Here is a 20,806-nt window from a genome sequence, read left to right as displayed (position 1 = left end):
GTCCATAGCGCAACAAGAACAGGTAGTTTGCACTTATATTATCATAGTCGCCATCGTAAGCAATATTTATAATATAATAACTGTCCTTATATTATTACTTATTGAATTTTTTGTTAAACTTTATGAAGTTTACTGAAGCTCATACTTTGCATAATTATGCAGTAATTTCTGAGATCTGAAATATATACAAAACATAGACTGGGAACAGCAAATTTTTGTGATCCTTAAGCATTAGGCATTAGCATTAGTGAAAAAATTTTATGGAAAACTTGTATACATTTTTTGGGTGTCGCAGATTGTAGTGAAAAAAGTCGTAAAAACACGGGGGATTTTTGCAAATTTTCACTTTTAATTTTACTGTTAATAAAATTTAAACATGTTTTTATTTAAAATTGGTAATAATATCCTAACCTGTAAAAAATATAAAAAATGATAATTTTTCAATTAGTAGATAAAAAATTAAATGGGTTCAAATTTCGCCAAAATTGTACGAAATCTCAATTTCGCCAAAATTTCATACAATTGCGAATAACATACAATAATTTACAAAATATACTGTGCTGTTTACTTCTATACAAATGTGTTTCAGTTAAACTTGAAAATAAAAATTTCGGTTTTACAGAAAATTCTATAATGAAGAAAAAAAATGGATTGTGAACAAAAAATAAGTTTTTTTGTATTTTTGCAGACATTTCTTGCTTTGATATTTTCATTAGTTGCTGTTCTTGATTTCTCAATTGTTAAATGCACCTTTCTACATAAAAATACCAACAACTGTAGTTCAGAGCGCAGAAAAGCAATACAAATTGCTTTAAAACTCATTAAGTATAAAATGCTTAAACACTCCAAACTCTCCCGCATGTTAAAACTGAAAAATTAAAAATTGAGTCACAACGAGTCCATATGACACAAAAATAACTCAAATACTATTTCCCCGATTTCTGCGACCGATTTTTGTGAAATTGCCCTCACTTCATTTTTAAGATTTTTTGAGTGATGCACACTCTATGTATATATACTCTTTGCTTGTACATTTATCAAACAAAGACATGTAATTACGGTTGTGAACAGATTCACACTACATTTAATTAAACTCATGCCATTTTTTTGTTTCTCCTATCAAGATAGCTTCTACAAAAGTCTTTACTAGCGGTATTCAGTATAGTTTACGTGTACTTGACCTATAATTGTGGTTACAACATACTCACATTACTTTCTATTAGAGTTCGTATTTGCGTAGCCATGAGCGGCTCATATCGGCTCATATTGCTCACTGCTCATGAGGCGACAAAAAACTCTTTTCATACGATGGCTCACGCTCACGAGCGAGCCCAACTACAGAGCTCACGCTCACGAGCAAGAGCCGCCATTAATTTATAAATGGGCTCACGCTCGTGAGCAAGAGTTTGAGCTGCGGCTCTTAATATCTCTTGCGCCCAATTTAAGATTTTGCTATTATTTTTTTTTGTGAAAACATGTCATTAAAAAAGATTTAAAATATTAATAACCTTAAACTAACTAAAATATGGAAATAATCAAAGTTCCTGAAATAAACAATAAATATATTTTTATTGTTTATTTGTGGAGAATAATAATATTTTATAAATTTGTTTTTCAAATTCAAATTATTGTTTCGTTATATTGTTTTAATATGAAATTATATATTTTCACATATAACGTTTATAAAAATAAATAAAACAAATAAACTAATAAATCGCTTTTTATTAAACAGTTGAGCTCGTGAGCTCTCATGAGTATGAGCCTCATGAGTAGCTCTTCAATATGAGCAACTCTCTATCATCCTTTGGATTTGCAGATATTTTATGTCTGATGAGATATTTGAAGGAAGACTTATTGTTATATATCTCTGATTTATAATGTATTTCTATAAATTATTATCATGCCTGTTCAGCTCATAGGATTTAGAGTTCAATGAGACAATGAGGAATGGTTATGCTAATATTAATTTTAAAAATGAAACATTTTAAAAAATGTATGCTATTCCATGTAAGAAATAAATAAACTCATTTTTTTTTATTTTGTTCCGTATTTTAATATATTAAATATTTTTAAAATTTATTACTTTATGTATTACTTATATACAAAATATATCGACATATATGTTATTATTATTATAATTAGTTAAATCAATTTTTTTTGTTTTGTATTTATAATATATGTGAAAACATTGTTATTTATAAAAATATATAAAAATGTTTATTTACAATCCTAAACAGATTTTGTACAAAAGTTCAGATGATAAAAAGAATTGTTTTAAAAAATTTTTAAAACAAATTTAATTCAAAAAATATATATTTGTACTCTCTTACACTAAGATGACACATAATTCATACATTTTATAAAATATATGTATATATATTTAAAATAAACAATTGTATATAACAAAAATTGTTACAAAAATTTGTGTTAAAATCGCTCTATGAATACTTTTCGTAACTTCTTAATTAAATGCCTAAAATTATGCTATCTTATCTTATGTTTCTTTGATTTACTTTGGAGTGCATTCATCTACTGCAATTTGTAGGTTGCTTACTTCTGCAGATTCATGTACTGTTGGATTCGGGATATCCACTTCCTGCAAAATCTGACTCTCACTTATGGTTTTTTTTATATCGGTAGTTTTTGTCTCAACTACTTTATTAATGTCATTTGTAGACTGGGTGCGTTGTATTTTCCTGTTAAATTTTAACAGATTGGAAATTTTTAACTCTTTAGGTTTCTCATTGCATTTCGAATTGCTCCGTTGTTTTTCAACGTTGTGTGCTAAGCCATTATTCGAAACTTTCTCACTGCTTCCATTTGGACAGACAGTAACATCTCGTAAGTCACTGCGGGAGTCTCTGCAACAAACCTTTTCGGCGCACTCTGGTGCACTGCATTGTACTAAACATTCTAGCGATGGCAGGGATTTGGCACAATGAAATTCGGGTTGAATTGTTACTTCTGTAATGCCTTGTGCATGGAAGTATGCGCGTACGTCATCTATCATTTTTGCATAAAAACCATGATTTTTAAATTTAATGTGCACCGTTGCAACGGATTTATGCGCAGACAATTGCCAAATATGCAAATCGTGGTAGTTTATAATTTGTGGAAATTTTGAAATTAGATTACTCTCGAAATTTTCCATATCTATAGAACCAGGTATAGTTTGTAGTAGAATAAGGCAAGATTCTTTCACTATAGAAAAGATGAAATTAAGTTAAGAGTAGAATTAAGTTATCACTTAATGGTTACTAATAAATATATATATACTTACTATATGGATAGCTGAGCGACACCAATATCACACAGGAAAGTATTGATAAAACTGGATCGATGAATTTTGTTGTATGTTCGTCATTCTGCACGATATAAACGATCAGTGCACAAACAATGACAAAAATTGTACTGGATACATCTCTAAGCATTTCAGTAGTTCCCTGACGTTTTGCTGTGTAGTGAACTTGACCTATTTCTGCTTGTAAATCTTCCTTTAACTGTTGATCGTTCTTTGATTTTGATAACTGTCTTTCATCTGGCTTAAGGGTAAGTTCCGTACTGTTAGACATAGCGCGATCAAGCACTACATCGCCGCTAGGTGTTACATGCAGAAAACTACCTTGATGCATTGTGTATCCGCCGATAAGTAGATATGTTAAGCCATTTAACACCAAGCCCATAAATCCCAATATCATTACTGGTATAGGCAAATGCATAGTGTCTTGATGATCTATATGAACTAATGTTTGCAGCGCTTCTACCAAAAGTGAAAATGACAATGATGCTAGAATAATGCAAACAATCAACATTGTCAATATATCAATTCGAGTCCATCCAAACGTATTTCTTAATTTAAATTCACTTCGTTCACGTTTTGCCAATGATTGTTCCTCCAAGCTTATTACTAGGGTATTGTTGCTACCAGTTATGGTTGGCGTCTTTGAATGTTCACTGGTTTCAGTACTACGTTTGCTGTGCTACAAAATAAACAATAAAAATTAAATTATTAAATAAATTATTTTAAATATATTACAATAAATTTGTTTTAAATTGAAAAAAAAAAATTAGTTGTTTATTATTATCACGAACAATAATAGTTATAGAAAATAGTTATAATAATATATATATATATATAAAATAACTAAAATAAAAAATTGCTTTCATTAATCTAAATGGTTGTTTTGTAGAAAAATTATAATCTCAATTGATATTTTTAAAATTAAAAGTTTCTAGGATTTTATATTTTTTAAACATTCATCACTAAGAGAACTAAGAATTTATAAATTTTATTTTAAAGAATTGATTATTCTGTTATTTCACTAATTATTTCATTATTATTTCACTAATTTATTTAATTGTTTTTAAATATAGATATAAAAAAATATAAATAATAATATTATAAACAATTTTCTCTTAAAATCATTCAATAAATTAATAGATATCTATTAGAATTACCCTGTGTCTACACTTTTTCACCCACACATTTGTTCAAATAGTTCGGATAACCTCCAATTCTAATATTTTAATCTATTATGTTTAATTTTTGTCTTATTTTATGTTACAAATATATATAACAATAGGTGCTTTATCATTATATGATTCTCGAACATTATAGAACATCTCGCCTTGTACCTTTTATTTATAGGCAATTGTTTTGAATACGCCGGGAATAATAATATAATAATTTCTATATTAATATTAACATATAATATAATAATAATGTAATAATAACATATAATAATAATTATAATTATATTATATAACAATATTAAGATATAATTAATATATAATGTTAAATTAATAATAATATTAAAATTAATATATTAATATTTATATATTTATTAATATTTACATATACTAAATATTTTAAAATATAATATATAATTATATTATATATATTATAAGCGTTCGAACATCTTGAATTTGTGTTTGTATCGAACACTTTAACCTATTAAGTACCAGGCAATTGCAGACTTGGAATTTTACGGTGTAATTTCCATTGTAAATAGTAAAATAAAACAACTTTAAGTCAATGAGAAGAGTTTAATATTTATTTGAAAGGTTACTCTCCCTTTATCATTACCTAAAAATGATAAAATATCCTTCGAATATTAAAAAATATTCAAAGCTAGCCGTGTGGTGCACCACACGGTGGTCCGAAAAGGGTTAACACTGGCTGGACTCTTCGCAAGTTATTTGCAAATTCTTGTATGCAGATATAATTCGAAAATAATGTTTTCATTCGAACAATAAATTTCTAACCAAATTTTAGCCAGTGTGCACGTCGAGTAAAAAACTTCCACAATGTTTTTGCCGAGTACAATAGATGCTCAGTTATTATGCGAAAAAATTCTATATCCTTATAGATTTTCGAACGGCTCAAACAGTTAATCAGGTTTATTTGACATTTTATTTTTATTTTGTTTTATACAAATATGTTCGAACACCATAAGTTGTTCGATAATTTTCTTTAGGTGAAATTTATTATAATCTGTATTTCTGAATGCCCCGAGAATTATGTATTTACGTATTTATTTATACGTATATATAAATACATACCTATATAATCATATTTTGAAATGTGTATTTATTACATATGTATAAATACATATCTATATAACCATATATTAAAATGTATATTTAAAATCATAAAAACATTCAATAATAATACTGCAAGAAATTTACCACTTATGAAGTTTTCCGTCAGTTTTTATAAGCGAATATACTTATAACTTGAAGTAGATAGAAACATTTATGTATATTTAATATAAAGAGGTTTTTAGAACAGTAGTGAACTACAACAACAAAAATTAATTTTATATTATTTTAATTAATTGAATTTTTGGCTGACCACACAGCTGTTTCGAGTATTGCTAAATACCCATCATCAGTGGTTTTTGGAAATAATTCTTATAATTGATTATTCGCGAATAATTTTTTTAAAATGCAAGTACCAGAAATCGAACTCGTGTCCTGCCAAATTTGAAGCTCAGAGTCAGTGCACCTTAACCAACTGAGCCAAAGCCGTACTTGACTTTTATGTTCGCACATTTATTTGGAATTTTGTTACTTTGCTGTGAAAGTTCATTGACAAATTCACTTGCTGTGTTTATATTAAAACGAAATCAAAAACCAACTTCAGAATTTTATTAATTAATTATATTTTTAATTTTTTAAATGTTAAATTTAATATTTAATATATAATTATCTATATACTAATATATATACGCTGTAATAGATATATAAAAGTTTGTGTTTATAAAACATTTTATTAAATGCTTATAAGAGTACTTGTAATTAAAATAATCGGAGTGGATAGACCAATTAAAATTAAATTGAGATTACTACTTAGAATACATGGTACATAGATAATTGTTATTATGCCTAAATATATTGTCATAATGACAAGAAAATGAGTTTTCTTATCAGTTTATTAGACTAATTTTCTGAAGGAAACAAATTATTGTGGTTTACACAGTAAACCCGTGAAAAACATGCCACGCACTTAAGTAAGCGGCTGTTATTGTTATCGGACTCTTATCGTCACTTGTCTATATTTTGATAAAAACAGATAAAAATCGTTCATGTTATCGGGAGATTTCGTTTATGGAATAAGTTGCTAGGTACAGCAAGTTAATTTAAAAGGCTCTTATTTAAACTCATGCCTATATTAGATAATTAGATAAAATGTAATTTTATTGAAAGTTTTTTTCTGCAATTTTTAAAATAAACAGCGGTTTAAATTAATTTGGCAAGACAACGATTAAATCGGCGAAAAATTGAATGAGTTTTTGTTATGTTTTTGTCACCTTAAATAATTGGTCATGCAGCGTTCATTGGCCCATATTTTATTTAAATTTTCAAGGTTAACAAACTAATGTATGCGGAGCTCATACATGAATACATGCCATACATATTTTTATTGAATTAACAAAACTCCAACATTGATCGAAGAAATTTGCATTAAATTTCACAAATCCCACTGAATATTAATTTCTTTTTATTGTAAAAAAGTAAAATTCCATTCCAACCACTCCAAATAAAAATGCACGTTAGTTTCAAAAGACGGAGAAGGATTACCATCAACACGCACGAGATAAATCAGTTCAAAAGTGTGCTACGCACAATTTGAGGTTTAAATCTGCGCCCGACACCAGATAGATGGACGGGCACACGCGTCTCTACAACCAACCGCTTGGGATGCCGTTGGTAGTGCGCTAAAGCACGTCCCAGAAATATCGTCATTGTGCGCGCGTTTTTCGGTATTTGCTATTGTATAATAATTTTTGTTTTTTCAAACGAAATAATAGTTCATTCGACCGTTAATGGTTTAATGAACCACATAAACGTTTAAATAGCAATTATTTTATTATGCATAGACGCTTATAAAAAACTGTATAATACCATTGTAAATAACAAAATTATAGTACACATTTTAGTATAAATATTCAAGTAATAATGTATAATTAATTTTAAAATAAAGTATATGTAATCCGTAGGGGCCTACAAAACAATTTGGAAAACCAACTTTGTTTTTACAATGTATGACGACGTGCAGATCTCGTTATATGTTACTCATATAGAAAAATATTTTATACAGTTATTTATTAATTCCTATTCCTATTCTAGAACAGATTAATAGCGCTTCTCTAGATTTAGTTCTGGACCTTGTTCAAGCTTTAAAGGGCTTTCGATTGGTAAATCTGCGCCAAATATTTTTAATCGAGATTCACTTTTAGTGCAATTTTCATTTTCGATTGGGAAGTCTGTATAACACTCGAGATTAATATATAACACTTGAGATTTAGATATGAATAAGCTATCCACAAGATTGGTACCGTATTTACTCACAGTGAATTAGAAAGGTACTCGTCCAATCAAAGCAGTATATGCAAATATTTTAGTGTACCTTCTGATCAAAAAAGAACAAGAGGCCTATTTTTGAATTCCCGTGCTTATCCAATCGGTAAATTTTTTTTATTTTCACGCTGGCAACATTATTATACACATTCTGTCAAAGTTTAACGCATATCGTACGATAAGTTTTTGTTTGGCGTCTATACAAAAAGTCGAAAAATTATCGTGTGGCGATTTTTACTATAATGGATTAGAACAACGTGCGTGCATCAAATTTTGTGTTGCAAATGGATTCAAGTGTGCCGAAACTGTTAAAAAAAAGTTAAAAAGGCCTTTGGTGATTTGTGTGTGTCGCAACTACGAGTATACGAATGGTTTAAAAGGTTCAAAGACGGTCGTACAAGCTTGGACCATGATGAGATCCCTGGCCGCCCAACAACTTCTGTTACTAAAAAAAAAATTGAATCGGCGAAGCAGATCGTGTTGGAAAATCGTTGTGAACCGATTAGAGAGATTGCAGTATCTCATATCTGCCGAACACATTTTAACTGTTGTTTTGGGTTTGAAACGCGTCGCTTCTCGGCTGTTGGCAAAAAAGCTGAATTTCATTCAAAAAAAGCCGCAGCTTTTGGCCAAAAATTCTACCAATATCATCAACCAAACACCGTACTCTCCAGATATGACCCCGTGTGACTTTTTCCTCTTCCCCCGACTCAAATTGCCATTGCGAGTAGCGCGTTTTGAGACCATAGAGGCCATAAGGTAAAAATCGCCACATGAAAATTTTTCTACTTCTTTGAATAGACACCAAACAAAAACTAATCGTACGATATGCATTAAACTTTGACAGCATATGTATAATAGCGTTGCCAGCGTGAAAATGAAAAAATTTACCGATTGGATAAGCGCGGGAATTCAAAAATTAAAAATTTAAGTTATTTTTTGATCACAAAGTATTAAAAAAAAGTGTCTGCATCAATTTATACATGTAGAAGAGTTTGGACATACCACTATATTGGGGAAATGAACGAGAAATTGCAAATTGCGTATATCACATAACTTACGTAGTCTAACAATGGTAAAAACAGTTCCATTGAAAGGTAAGGTCATAGTCATGTTAGGTTAGGTTGGATTAACTCAGTTAAGCATTAACCCGTGATATCATGGATTAGTATTGTTCATACGCAGTCCAGAAGTATTTCCGAAAGGACCACAGTAAATAAATGCGCGTTACATGGAAATGCATGAATCCCGCAGTCAAATAAAAGTGAATTAACATGACAACTATACAAAAAAACTCTACAGTAGAGCCTTAGAAATGAATCAAAATGTTCATTGCAATTAATCGTAAATATTTTGAATATACCATAGTGAACATAATACTATCTCATATCATTTATTAATTTTGATGCGATAAGTTAAGTAACAGATAGAAGTTATTTGTTTCAATTTTGTTTCAATAATAATAATCAGGTTTATTAATTATGCTAATTCTAGTATATTCTAGTTATTCCATTCTAGTGTGGACCTATGTCAATTGATTACCTCGCTTAAGTCTGTGTAGGAATTTATTGGCTGGACATGTGTGTTCAAGTTAAGTTAATTTGAATGCAAGTAATGTTTATTGCAACTTACCTTAATCGTTAAAATGCAACCCGTTAGTGCAAATATATTGCACAACATATGATAAGATGCCATCAGCAGCGTCAAGGCGTGCGTAATGTGGCTCAGGACTAATTGCACCGCAAAATAACATATTGACAGCACCAGAACAATGTATAGCTGCGCCGGTTGGAAGCGGAGTAGTAGATTTTTTATTGGCATATTTGATAAAATATCTTTCTATTTGTGTTTTTTAATGCAATTGAATATCAAATTAAAATCACGATAAAGTTAAATTGGTATTGTTTAATGATTTAATCGATACACGTAGTTATGAAACTTCTACCGGTCCAACATCTGAGATTAATTACAGCTTAGCAATGACACATAATTTGTTAACTGAAAATATAAAAATAAAAATATTTTATTTGATTTATTAATTAGCAACAGGAGAAAACTAATATGCAAAATAAACAAAAATTTTGAAATTGTATTCAGTGTGACCTATTTAAAATTTAATCAAAAATACTTTGAGATACTTTAAGATTGGCCACAGTTTTCTTTGGAATTTAAGTAATCTTTAAATTGTATAAAATTATCATAATTACGTTACCATTAGATTTTTTAATTGCAAGGGCGTTTTTTTTATTAACAATTAAAAATTTTTAATTATAAAAGAAACTATTTTCCTTGCAGCCATTACATCGTCTTTACATCGCACATTTATTCAGTTACAATGGGCGATCAATAGATCTTTTCTCTAATCTGACATGATGACACATCAGACATTATAATTAAATATTTATTTTATTTATTTAACTAATAATTATATTAAGTTGCTCACATTCTAAAAATAGACAAAATTTATAAATTAAAGTCACTTCTCAGCTTTGGTGCGAATATGTATCTCTTTTACTAGTGTATAATATACATATAATAATTGATTTATAATAATAATAAAAATTGAATAAGCATACGGAAGCACCAGTCACAATTTGTACGATTGTAGACATATGCACATAAACCTTGGGATAGATACATTGCCCTATACAGTGAAGGAAAAGTAAATCTTTTCTATAACGAGTTGCTAATTAAATTGACAACTTTTTCTGGAAAGTTGTACTCAAAGCTAAATCGAGCTGAAGTGTAGTTTTTAATACGTTTTACGAGTGCAAACAAATCAACCGACATTTTCGATACGCCTTCAACTACGTCGTATATACAATATGTGTACTCTTATGCAAACTACGTATCACAGCTGTAAACTTTAATATAATAATATGCAAATAGTTTTTAAATAGTAGTATATAATTACAACACAAAAAAAACTGAACTATGTCAAGTTCAAGTAGAAGGCCAAGCCCAATTTCGCCCCATTTGCTTACCTACATTGCACGTTGTTCATTGACATTGACTTGACACATATAAAGGGCCTAAATGACATGTGTTCCCAATGAAGGCATCGAACCTTAACGTGTAAACAGATTTTTATGGTAATACTTTGTTTTTATAAAATTGCCGTGGTTTTAATAACAATTAATTCCCATACAAAATATATACTGGAATTTTAATATAACAAATAAATGAGCCGAGAACTTTGAATTTTTATAATAAGCATTCTTAATTATTTAAATAAAAACGATTGCATGTGAAATTAAAAAAAATGGAATCTATAGAACTTAAAAACAAATTTTTTTATTAATTTATGAATTTTAATATACTTGGCATATTTCAAATTTCAAATCGAAATTATGATTAAATAAGTATCAGTGTGCTTTGTTTGTATTTATTTTTCTCACTCATTACAAAAATCTAAGGTCTTATTGTTACACTAATATATTCCAAGTAACATCTTAACCAGTAATATATTTTATTCATATTATTTTTTCATTTTATTTTTAATTATTTTTTAATTAAAATTAATGTACTTAAAAATTAATACTAAACTCTTCTATGTCTCATATATAGGTAATGAGCAGAATTGTGAAACTACATTTAAGTATATAGTATATTTATAAGATAATTTATTAACATATGATATGATAACATAAAATCAAACGAAATGATATAGATACACTGCTATTGGCTTTCAGTGAATTTACAAAAAGGCTTGAAACCAATTAATATCACTTTTGCCCCACTTCAACTAGATCAGTGCTGTCCAAAACACAGCCCACGGGTTTCCTGCGGTCCGCGACATGTTTCTAATTTACCACAATTAGGCTTTTTTTTTGTTATATTTTAGTAACATCATTATTTTATTTTTATGTTATCCCATAAAAATCTAAGATCGGCAACATTGATTATTAAAAGGTAAGTCTAAACTGCTTTTAATTTTATATATAGTACAACGCAGTTATTAAACCTATATCAAGACAAACTTCCTTACGTGTAATGTTCAACTTAACCTACTAAAATTGAGAACTGTCAATATCATCGATGAGTGTGAGAATATTATATATGGTATATAGGACAGTTATTAAAACTTTTTACACCAAGATGTAAATAGTTTTGCAGGGTCTATAAATTCTAGCAAAAGTTCAATCATACTCTTTATTAGAAAGTTTGTATGAGACGCGGCTAATCTTAATCTTAAAATTAATTGCAGGAGTAAAATATCTAAAAGTAACCTTAAATAGTAAGCTTATATTGAAGACACGAGTAAAAAAAATCAATTATTTTGTCGTACACATATTTCAAAAATCTACTTGTATAACTTCATTTTCATTTACAAAATCAGTAGTTAACTTGAAGTTACAGATGTATAAATTACAATTTTTTTTCATAAATTATTAAACCTTATTTCAAGCATTAACACCACCTCCCATATAAAAGTAACAGTTTTTATGAAAGTGAACGGTTTTTTGATCCCTTTAGAATTAAATATTGATGAGAGAGCGAGTTATTTATGAGTAACGTGTATTGAGATCTTTTAACAAAATTTTCACAAATCTCATCAAATATATTAAATTATTATTATTCTTTTTGTATAGTCAGAATATTTTCTACGATATTATCTTACAACTTGCAATATAAGTTCTTCTTCATGTTCAATCTTCGGTTTCATTAAATCTTCTTCAGTATAATCTAGTCACCTCTTTTTAGGTCTGCCTCTTCTGTGGGATCCAATTAGGTTTCTTACAAGTGCTTGTTTTGCTGCTCGTTCTTGGTTCACCCGATATATATATAGTATATCGTATATGATTTTTATATATATCGTATTATATTCTGCTTATAGAATGTACTTACATTATAGAGTATGAAAATGATAATGAAGAGAAAAAAGAAAAAATATTAATATATCTAGTTTATCATCGACAAGTCCTTCTACATTAGAGAGAGATACGCTAGAGGCAATCAATGAAAGATTTACTTCCAATGACAGATTTGCTTGCAAAGACAGATTCGTTGATCAATTCAAATTATCTGATCGAAAATAGGTATACATTTTAACGTCTGCTGCGGAAATGTTTTATTTACACGTGAGTACACTTATTATAAATAGATATTTTTAAAAAGAAATTCAATCTTCGAAATATAATATCCATCTTAGTTAAAACGCACGACGAATAACAGATATCTATTGATTTAAAAATATCATTACAAATCAATAATATAATACAATAATATTAAATATTATTAAATAATAATTTAATTTTTATAAATACAATTGATTCTATTGACTTGAACAATATTTGATGTTGAAAGACTGTTCTAGTAATCTCGAAATATTTTAATAATGTCATTTTGTCAAAAATGTCATTTTCAAAATTTATTTTCTCATGCAATCACTAACTTTTGGTTTATCATCCAATTTGCAAACAAACTATGATCCAAAGTAACTTGTCCATGTTAATTTTAATTTATTTAATTGAAGATTTATGAAAATTTGTGTTCTAAGAAGCTGCAGTCAGAAACAAAGGTCGACTTTGCACCCAAGAACATCACTGATACTTACAAATGCTTATATAAACATTGTACTGTACATTCATATGTGTATGTACTTTAAGAGATAAACTACAAAATAGTAACTTTATCTTAAATTGATTAGTTGTTATAGATAATTATTATTTGCTAAATAGAAAATTAAATAAAGGTCTTGATATGAAATTTTTCCTTTGTCTAACTATTATTTATGATATCACTTAGTGATATGTTTGTTTACGGTACCCGAGAACATATTTGGAAAATTACAGTAAAACGACTTGAACAAAACTAACGAATATTTCAACTGAAGTGTTCTTTATGCACTGCAGATTTGTCAAATTACTCGTATTTGCTCATATGTACTCCACACGATGATGCGATGATGCGATGATGAGTATTTTTGAATAACAACTTTAAATGCTCATTTCCTCAATTATTTAATTTGTACGTGTGGGAAATATTTTAGTTTTCATCTCTGACGACATCAACCACTTTTTTATAGTTGAATATGGAAATTCGCTAATTAAACTCAAAAAGTAGAAAAATGAGAAAAAAAAGACTCGCAAATATATATCAAAACATTGCTGTGGGTGTGATTTTGTTAAATTGATCAATTCATTATCATATCTGTACTAACTTATGACGATGATAATAATGATGTTTAAAATTGATTAAAGAATTTATTATTGATTATCGTAGTTAAAAACTTTAAGAAAGAACGCAATATACATATTACGAGTATAAGAAAAAAAGTCAGCTTAATACTCAATCGAGTAAAATGTTTTCAAGGTGGGTAGTACGTCATCTAAATACAAAATTTAAAAGAAAAATAATAACAACAAAGAAATTTGTTATTTATATCACGTAAAGTTAAAAAACAGAATGTTTTTAATATATTTTTTGAAAATGCTATAATTGATTAAAATAAAAGTAATCTTTACATGGCATAAGCGTCGGCATAAATTAAATAGCCAAAAATAAATAATTTAGGATCCGGATACCAGAGTAAGCTTTATTATGCAGATTGAGTTCTACATACCAGAAATCATCCTTCAATAAAAACTCATGACTCATAAATCAGAATGTTTATTCCGATCTTGTCAATTGCATTAGGTAAATTAGGTGGCAAATATTGTTGAAGATATTATTTTTTAATGTGTCCAATGCCAAGATTTGAACAAATTGGCATTTGGCTTCAGTATTCGTGATTTGATTCCACAAAAAAAACGCAATTTATATGTTAAACGACATATTTACAAAATGAAAAATCGAAACAACAATTGATTTATTGTGAGCGTTTTTGACTGAGTCGGATTTTGGATTTTGCATGCGACACAAAGTGCGCAGCAAATTCAATGGAAAATATTAAAACCTTTTTCGATTATTTCCTAAGACCACTGATGATGAGTACTTGGCAATACTTGAAACAGCGTTGTATGGACAGCCAAATTTCAAAAAATTAAATAAAATTTTTGTCCTTGTCTTTTCTTTGCTATTCAAATTCGTCTAACTTTTAAAAAATATATTATTGTACTGTAACTTGAACAGAAAAAACTTCTTCTAAAAAAAATATATAGAAAGAAATTAAGCTGTTACTTTTTTATCAAAATTTTTGATTAGCTCAGTATTTAGGATATATAGTGCACGCTCGATAACTTGAACAACTTTAAAACTTCAACAATAAATTTTTTCTTTTGACAGTTTTAAAGCTTGAACAGAGAAGCCTTGTCCTTTCTTTGCAATTCAAATCCGTCTAACTTCAAACCTTTCATTCAGTGTTTCACTTTTAAACTGAAATTAGTATCAATATGCATAAGGAATCAATTTAAATCTGTAATTATTTATATCAATCAGAAGAATTAAACAAAATAATCATAACAAAATAGAATATTTGTAAGATGTCTTTACTTTATTAAATTGATTACCTCATATAACATAGGTAAATATAATTTCACTTAATACGATTATCAAAGAATAAGAACAAAAATGTTTTAATTAATTAATGAGTTTCAGTTTATGTTATATGAATACAACATAATACATTATGTGTAAAAATAAATTCCTTTTTTTTCAGCCATCCAGTCTTTTAATTCTTCCACGCCCTGGTCTGTAATTTTGTACCATATAGTCTTTTTACTTATCACTGGTAATTTTTCATCATTTTCCAATGCAGCAGCATATAACTGTTTTAACTCTATGAGATTGTCCCTTAGTGATTCCAAGTTCTTATGAAATGAGCGAATAGGTAATAAATTATATCCCCATCTCGTGTAAATATAAGAAACGAATTTGTCTTCATAACGCCTTTCTGTTGGTCCTGTATAATCATACCAATTGATTAGTGCTATATGGTGTTGCAAAACTCCAGAGGGCAGAGCTACTGTACAAATATATGGTGGTACAATTTTAGCTTCAGTTATACTTGAAACTTTAGTAAAAAGAATTGGTGTAAATTGTTTTCGCTCTTGCTTGCTTGCCTGTATAAAAACTATTCCAACATCTTTCCGGTTATTCCATATCTCATTAGTGGTTGTCTGACTTAAAATGCCAAGATCATTAACTGCAGTTCCAAACATTGAATGGAAAACAACTTGTGACATAAAAGAAGGTGATCCTTGATATTTCTTGTGCCAGGTGAATAAACGTGCTGTATTATTGTAAAACAAAAATCCTTCCACATCAGAAAAATCGACTAACTTATACATCTCTGGGTAATATGTTAGAACTTTATAAATATATAAGAGTGGAAAATATATTTTTGGTGAACTATTAAATCCAGTACATAGCAAACCGTCCCCCAATATTTTACATAAACTTAATCTTTTAATATCATTATCCTTCCCCTTTAATACTTCAACTAATTCCTCATGCATGGGTAACGCTTTAATTGATTTCCTTAATGCATAAGCAATCTTGATTTTATTGTTAGTCTGTCTATTTTCGTTGGCGAGCATAATAGCTAACGTTAATGGGCCTAAAGTATCCATTAAATCAAGACGGTTCTTGGGTTGAAAAGTAATTCCAGTTAGAAGTGGAATGTGTTCATTTGATAGATGATAAGTACGGATCGGATTTTTAACAAGTTTGTTTTGCTGTGATATAGTCGTAAACTTAGAGCAGCTCAATTGAATTTCTTTATAGCAAATCTTAAAAGCCGTTAGCATATTCACCAATGGGGTAGCAATAACATAATCAAAGTCCACGAAACCAGGTTGAGCCATATATTCCACATACAAATCATTAATTTGGAAGACAATTGTTCCGATACTAACAGTTTGATTCTTATTATTGTTACCACTATTTACAATGTTGGATTTTTTTCTTCTGCTCATGTAATTATAAAGCTTTTCAAGAACTTTTGATACTGCATTACTTGCATCAAGATCTATATAATGGTTTTCTTTTGTATTTTTACTAATATCATCGCCACCAAACTTGTTATTTATATACCAAGTTAGATGTAGAATTTTCTTAATTTCTGCATCACGTTTGCTGAAGTCAACAGTTCTTTCCGGTAGTCCTTGAATTTCAGCTACTGGATTTAATGTAGATTCTTTAATAGTGTCCATTGGAGTATCTTCTGTTGGGGAAGCCATTTATACCTTTTTATATTGTTTATTCTACAAATTCAGAGAATTCTATTACAACTATTTAAAAATAAACGTCTGAATTGTTAGAGAGTTTGTAAAACACTACTTTATCAATGATAAAATTGCCTCTTATATAGAAACTTAAATGAGTAATATTATCTATTTCTTGGAATTAATAAATTGTGAAAATAGTTAATGATGTGCGCAGATGTGAAGTAGAAAGATGCACCTGCGCACAACTTATAGTGATGATAACTACTATACTATATGTTATCAGTTCATAACTGTGGAATTTTTCACTGATTATTTCTGTGATTTTATGTATGCGCGTCGAGATAGATAATCGGAAACGTTCCCTTGAAGGAATAAAGATATTTTTTTTAGGTGTTAATAATAACTGAATGAATACAATGAATATGGACAATATATATAACTTATGCTAAACACATTACACAAAAATAGTTGTTAATATATAATGTAACAACTGATTAAAGTACTAAAACTGATTAAAGTACTAACAAAAAACATCAATTTTTTAGTAAAAAATTGAGAGATAACCTATAAAGTTAGAATTGTACTACTAGCTAGAATGGTGGCATTAGCATTATAATAAATATCCGTAGACTATTTTTAGATATTGTCGGATGGATGAGATCGATAATTTGGAAATATCACAATGTTCGCTTCTAATTTAAGTTTTTAATTAAAATCTGTACTTTAGGAGAGGATTCAAGCAGGTTATAATGTTCAAAGTAAAATAAATTTGTAACGTGGAAGATCACAACTTTGATATGAAAAAAATATAAATTTTTTTAAATGCTAAATATATATATTTTTATATTTTTATAAATAATTAAAGCCTCAGAATATATCAGAATTTGCAACAATAACATATATGGGATGTAATGACATCCCACATATATTAAGTCGCCGTCTTAACATATATTCCTCTACAAAATTTTTTTTCTTTAAAAAAAAAGGTATTGTAATAATAAACAAATTTACTACGTAATACATAATGATACATAAAAATCAATTTATTTATATGCTAAGAGCCCATGTTAAAAATAGTGAATTTCCGTACAGAAGGACAATGGCAAAGCAATAACATACATTGAGTAAGATCAATGGGGATTCATATGTTGTAGTTGTAAGTTGGGTAAATTAAAGAAAATTGTCAAACAATAATAAAAAATCATTCTATCTACTTTATATATTGGCTTACATATGCAAGAAAATAGTGCTATTCTAACCCGCATCGTGTGCACTTCATTTGTTCTTCTCGTCCTCAGAGCGTTTAATTTCAAATAGTATTTAAATTTATTTTATTAAAAATTTCGATTTCGATTAAGGAAAAGTCTTTAAATGTAAATGGAAAACAATTTAAATAAGTAAGTTGTTCACATAGATGGAAATATCATTCTTATAAATTTAATTTAATTGTGTGTGGATCGTTGTTAAAAGTCCGTTAAGTGAAAAACTAAAGTAAAAATTAATTTTTAAATTATTTTAAGTTTAATAGAACATTTAATATTAAATTTTAAAAATATATTGTTTTAAAAATATAATGTAACAATAAAATTAGATTTTCATATCTTTTAAAAATAATTATTATTATGTGCTTTTTACTTTTTACTTTTCAATGCACAAAATAACTCATCAATTCTGCTTTTCCTTTCAAAACGCAGCAATAATTATTATTTTTGCCTTAACAAAAAAAAATTAAAAATTACTATTGCTTTTCAAACACAAAAATAAAAGTCTTTAAGTGAATTATTTAAAAAAAGGTTAGGTTAGGTTATACCGGCGATCCCAGGTTTAATGAAGTATCCCGTCTAGCTAGCGCATCTACTTTGCAATTGCCGAAAATATCTCTATGACCGGGAACTTAGATTAGAGAAATATTGAACTGCGTCGACATCTCATTTAGAGATGTGTAGCAATCAAAGACTGTCCTAGATGTAAATTAGACTGAACTCAAGGACTTAAAAGCAGCTTGACTATCCGATAGTATATAAATATTCCTTTTAAATATATTATCTACTTCTAGACAAGCTAAAGCAAAGATAGTTTTTTTTTATATTTAATAAGTATTGTTTATAACTTGTATTTCTGTAAATTATTTTTAAAAAAATATAACATTACTTTAAAAGACGAATATATATACTATATACATTATATGAATTATGAATGATGTCAGAATGATAACTAAATGCATAAATTAGATACATATAAATATAAATATATGATACATATATTATAATTTAGACAGCTTTTTGTTGGTTTTTTTTTTGGCAAAATTTTGCAATAACTATAATTTTAGATCACAGGTAAGAATATTTTATATGTTGAACACGAAACCCTTAGTGTGTTTCTTTACAGTTTATAAAACAATAAACTGAATGGATTGACTGAGTTTGAACCACGAAATACGAAATTTTCCTTAAATATAATTTTTGAGATATGTTTTCTTTTGAATGTATTTTAATTTCAACCGACTTACTGAAACCTCTACAAATTTAGGCCAAACATTGTCCACTTTTTAATTTTTTTAAATATCTCAAAAACATTAATAGACAAAAAAATTAAATTTGTTGATTAATTTTTATCACAAAGGCCCGAAAAGTTTAATGATATTTCGTTTACTGAAACATTCATTCCCCATAAAAAAATTACATAAAAAATTGGTTATTATTTTTAAAAATGTTTTATTTCATTTAGACTATGTATATTTATTATATATATAAAAATTATATCTTCATGCAATAAATGGAGATGAACCACTCAACAGTTCTTGAATTTTGAATTTTATGAAGTGTTAGCAAATTGAGATTCCTGCAATGTTGGTACAACTTTAAATCCTTGTATTTTTTTACTACTTATTATTTTACTAAAATAGTTTTGAAAAGCTCAAAATATTGTTATTAATTATGAGTTAAAATATGATCAATTATCAATTTTAATTAATATTAAAATTTTTTACGTAAAAACACATGTATCAAGATAATGCGCCCTATTGGAAATTCTAATGAATTGCTGCCGGTTCCAATGAAGTAATGTGTTTTGTACGTAAATTCCTCCTTGGTAAGGAGCGCGGCCTACCAATATCTTTGCTAATCTTTAGGTCTCAGCACCCGGTGGTTAATACGCAATTTCACGCCGAATAAATGATAAACAAATACCGATTAATCTTCCCACGTAAGTTTGGGTATCATCCATAGCCACTACGACCAGTCACTATAACAATCATTTGGCTAGGACAGCTGAAGCTGCGGGCTCCCGACTCCCTTAGTACCAGATTTACACCTCCAGTCGGATGTCACTTACTACCATAGACACTGTTTTCGTAAATAATTTCATGACTCTATCCTTTATATGTTTTTTGATATTTTAATTGCTCTCAATTGAAAACATTACGAATGAATAAGTTTCCATTTACAAAAAGTTTAGTAAACTAACATATATTGGTTATATGTTCTAAAAATATCAATTAACGATACAAAATATTTTTATAGGATTAAACTAATTCTAAGGGATTAATAATGTATTTCTTACATTTATAAAGATATTTGAGTATAATTAAATTATGAAAAAAATACTTGATTAAATTATATTGGTTCCTTTATTATATATCAATTAAGATACTTGATATGTATGCATATAATCTCTCCCACTCAATCTCTTTCTCTTAGTATAGAATTAAGATAGACGTAAGAACACTATTTTGTATAAACGTAAATATAATAAATTTAGTTGGTTCCGAACCTTAGAATAAGAGCGGTCTTTTATGTTGCTCGAAGATATATATCAGAACCTAATATGCATAT

The 20,806-nt window shown here is 28.1% G+C and overlaps 1 protein-coding gene across 2 annotated transcripts; it reads right to left on the bottom strand.

Annotated features, from left to right (window-relative positions):
• Nucleotides 1–2,312: 2,312 nt before the first annotated feature.
• LOC119669082 (zinc transporter 1) lies at nucleotides 2,313–11,033 on the bottom strand. 2 transcript variants are annotated; one of them, XM_038078846.1, is made up of 4 exons: nucleotides 10,848–11,033; nucleotides 9,496–9,861; nucleotides 3,281–3,980; nucleotides 2,313–3,201 (listed from the first exon to the last, which is right to left on the bottom strand). In XM_038078846.1, exons 2-4 carry the CDS (start codon nucleotides 9,682–9,684, stop codon nucleotides 2,510–2,512), a joined length of 1,581 nt encoding a protein of 526 aa, XP_037934774.1. In that variant the 5' UTR covers nucleotides 9,685–9,861; nucleotides 10,848–11,033; the 3' UTR covers nucleotides 2,313–2,509. The 2 variants fall into 2 exon arrangements, with proteins under 2 accessions (XP_037934774.1, XP_037934775.1); XM_038078847.1 differs by having other exon boundaries at nucleotides 10,852–11,033.
• Between the last annotated feature and the right edge of the window lie 9,773 nt (nucleotides 11,034–20,806).

The sequence above is a fragment of the Teleopsis dalmanni genome, chromosome 1 (assembly GCF_002237135.1).
Source record: "Teleopsis dalmanni isolate 2A chromosome 1, ASM223713v2, whole genome shotgun sequence".
Lineage (NCBI taxonomy): Eukaryota > Metazoa > Arthropoda > Insecta > Diptera > Diopsidae > Teleopsis > Teleopsis dalmanni.
Note: the sequence above shows the minus strand (reverse complement) of the source record. Positions and strands in the feature narration are given on the sequence as shown.

What these genes read in the sequence shown, in the direction of transcription:
- LOC119669082 (XM_038078846.1), bottom strand. Translation starts at nt 9,684, where the DNA reads ATGCCAATAAAAAATCTACTACTCCGCTTCCAACCGGCGCAGCTATAC. An exon ending in GTTGCATTTTAACGATTAAG is followed by an intron (nt 3,981 to 9,495) that starts GTAAGTTGCAAT and finishes TTTATTTTGTAG; the next exon opens with CACAGCAAACGTAGTACTGA. An exon ending in GTCGCTCAGCTATCCATATA is followed by an intron (nt 3,202 to 3,280) that starts GTAAGTATATAT and finishes TCTTTTCTATAG; the next exon opens with TGAAAGAATCTTGCCTTATT.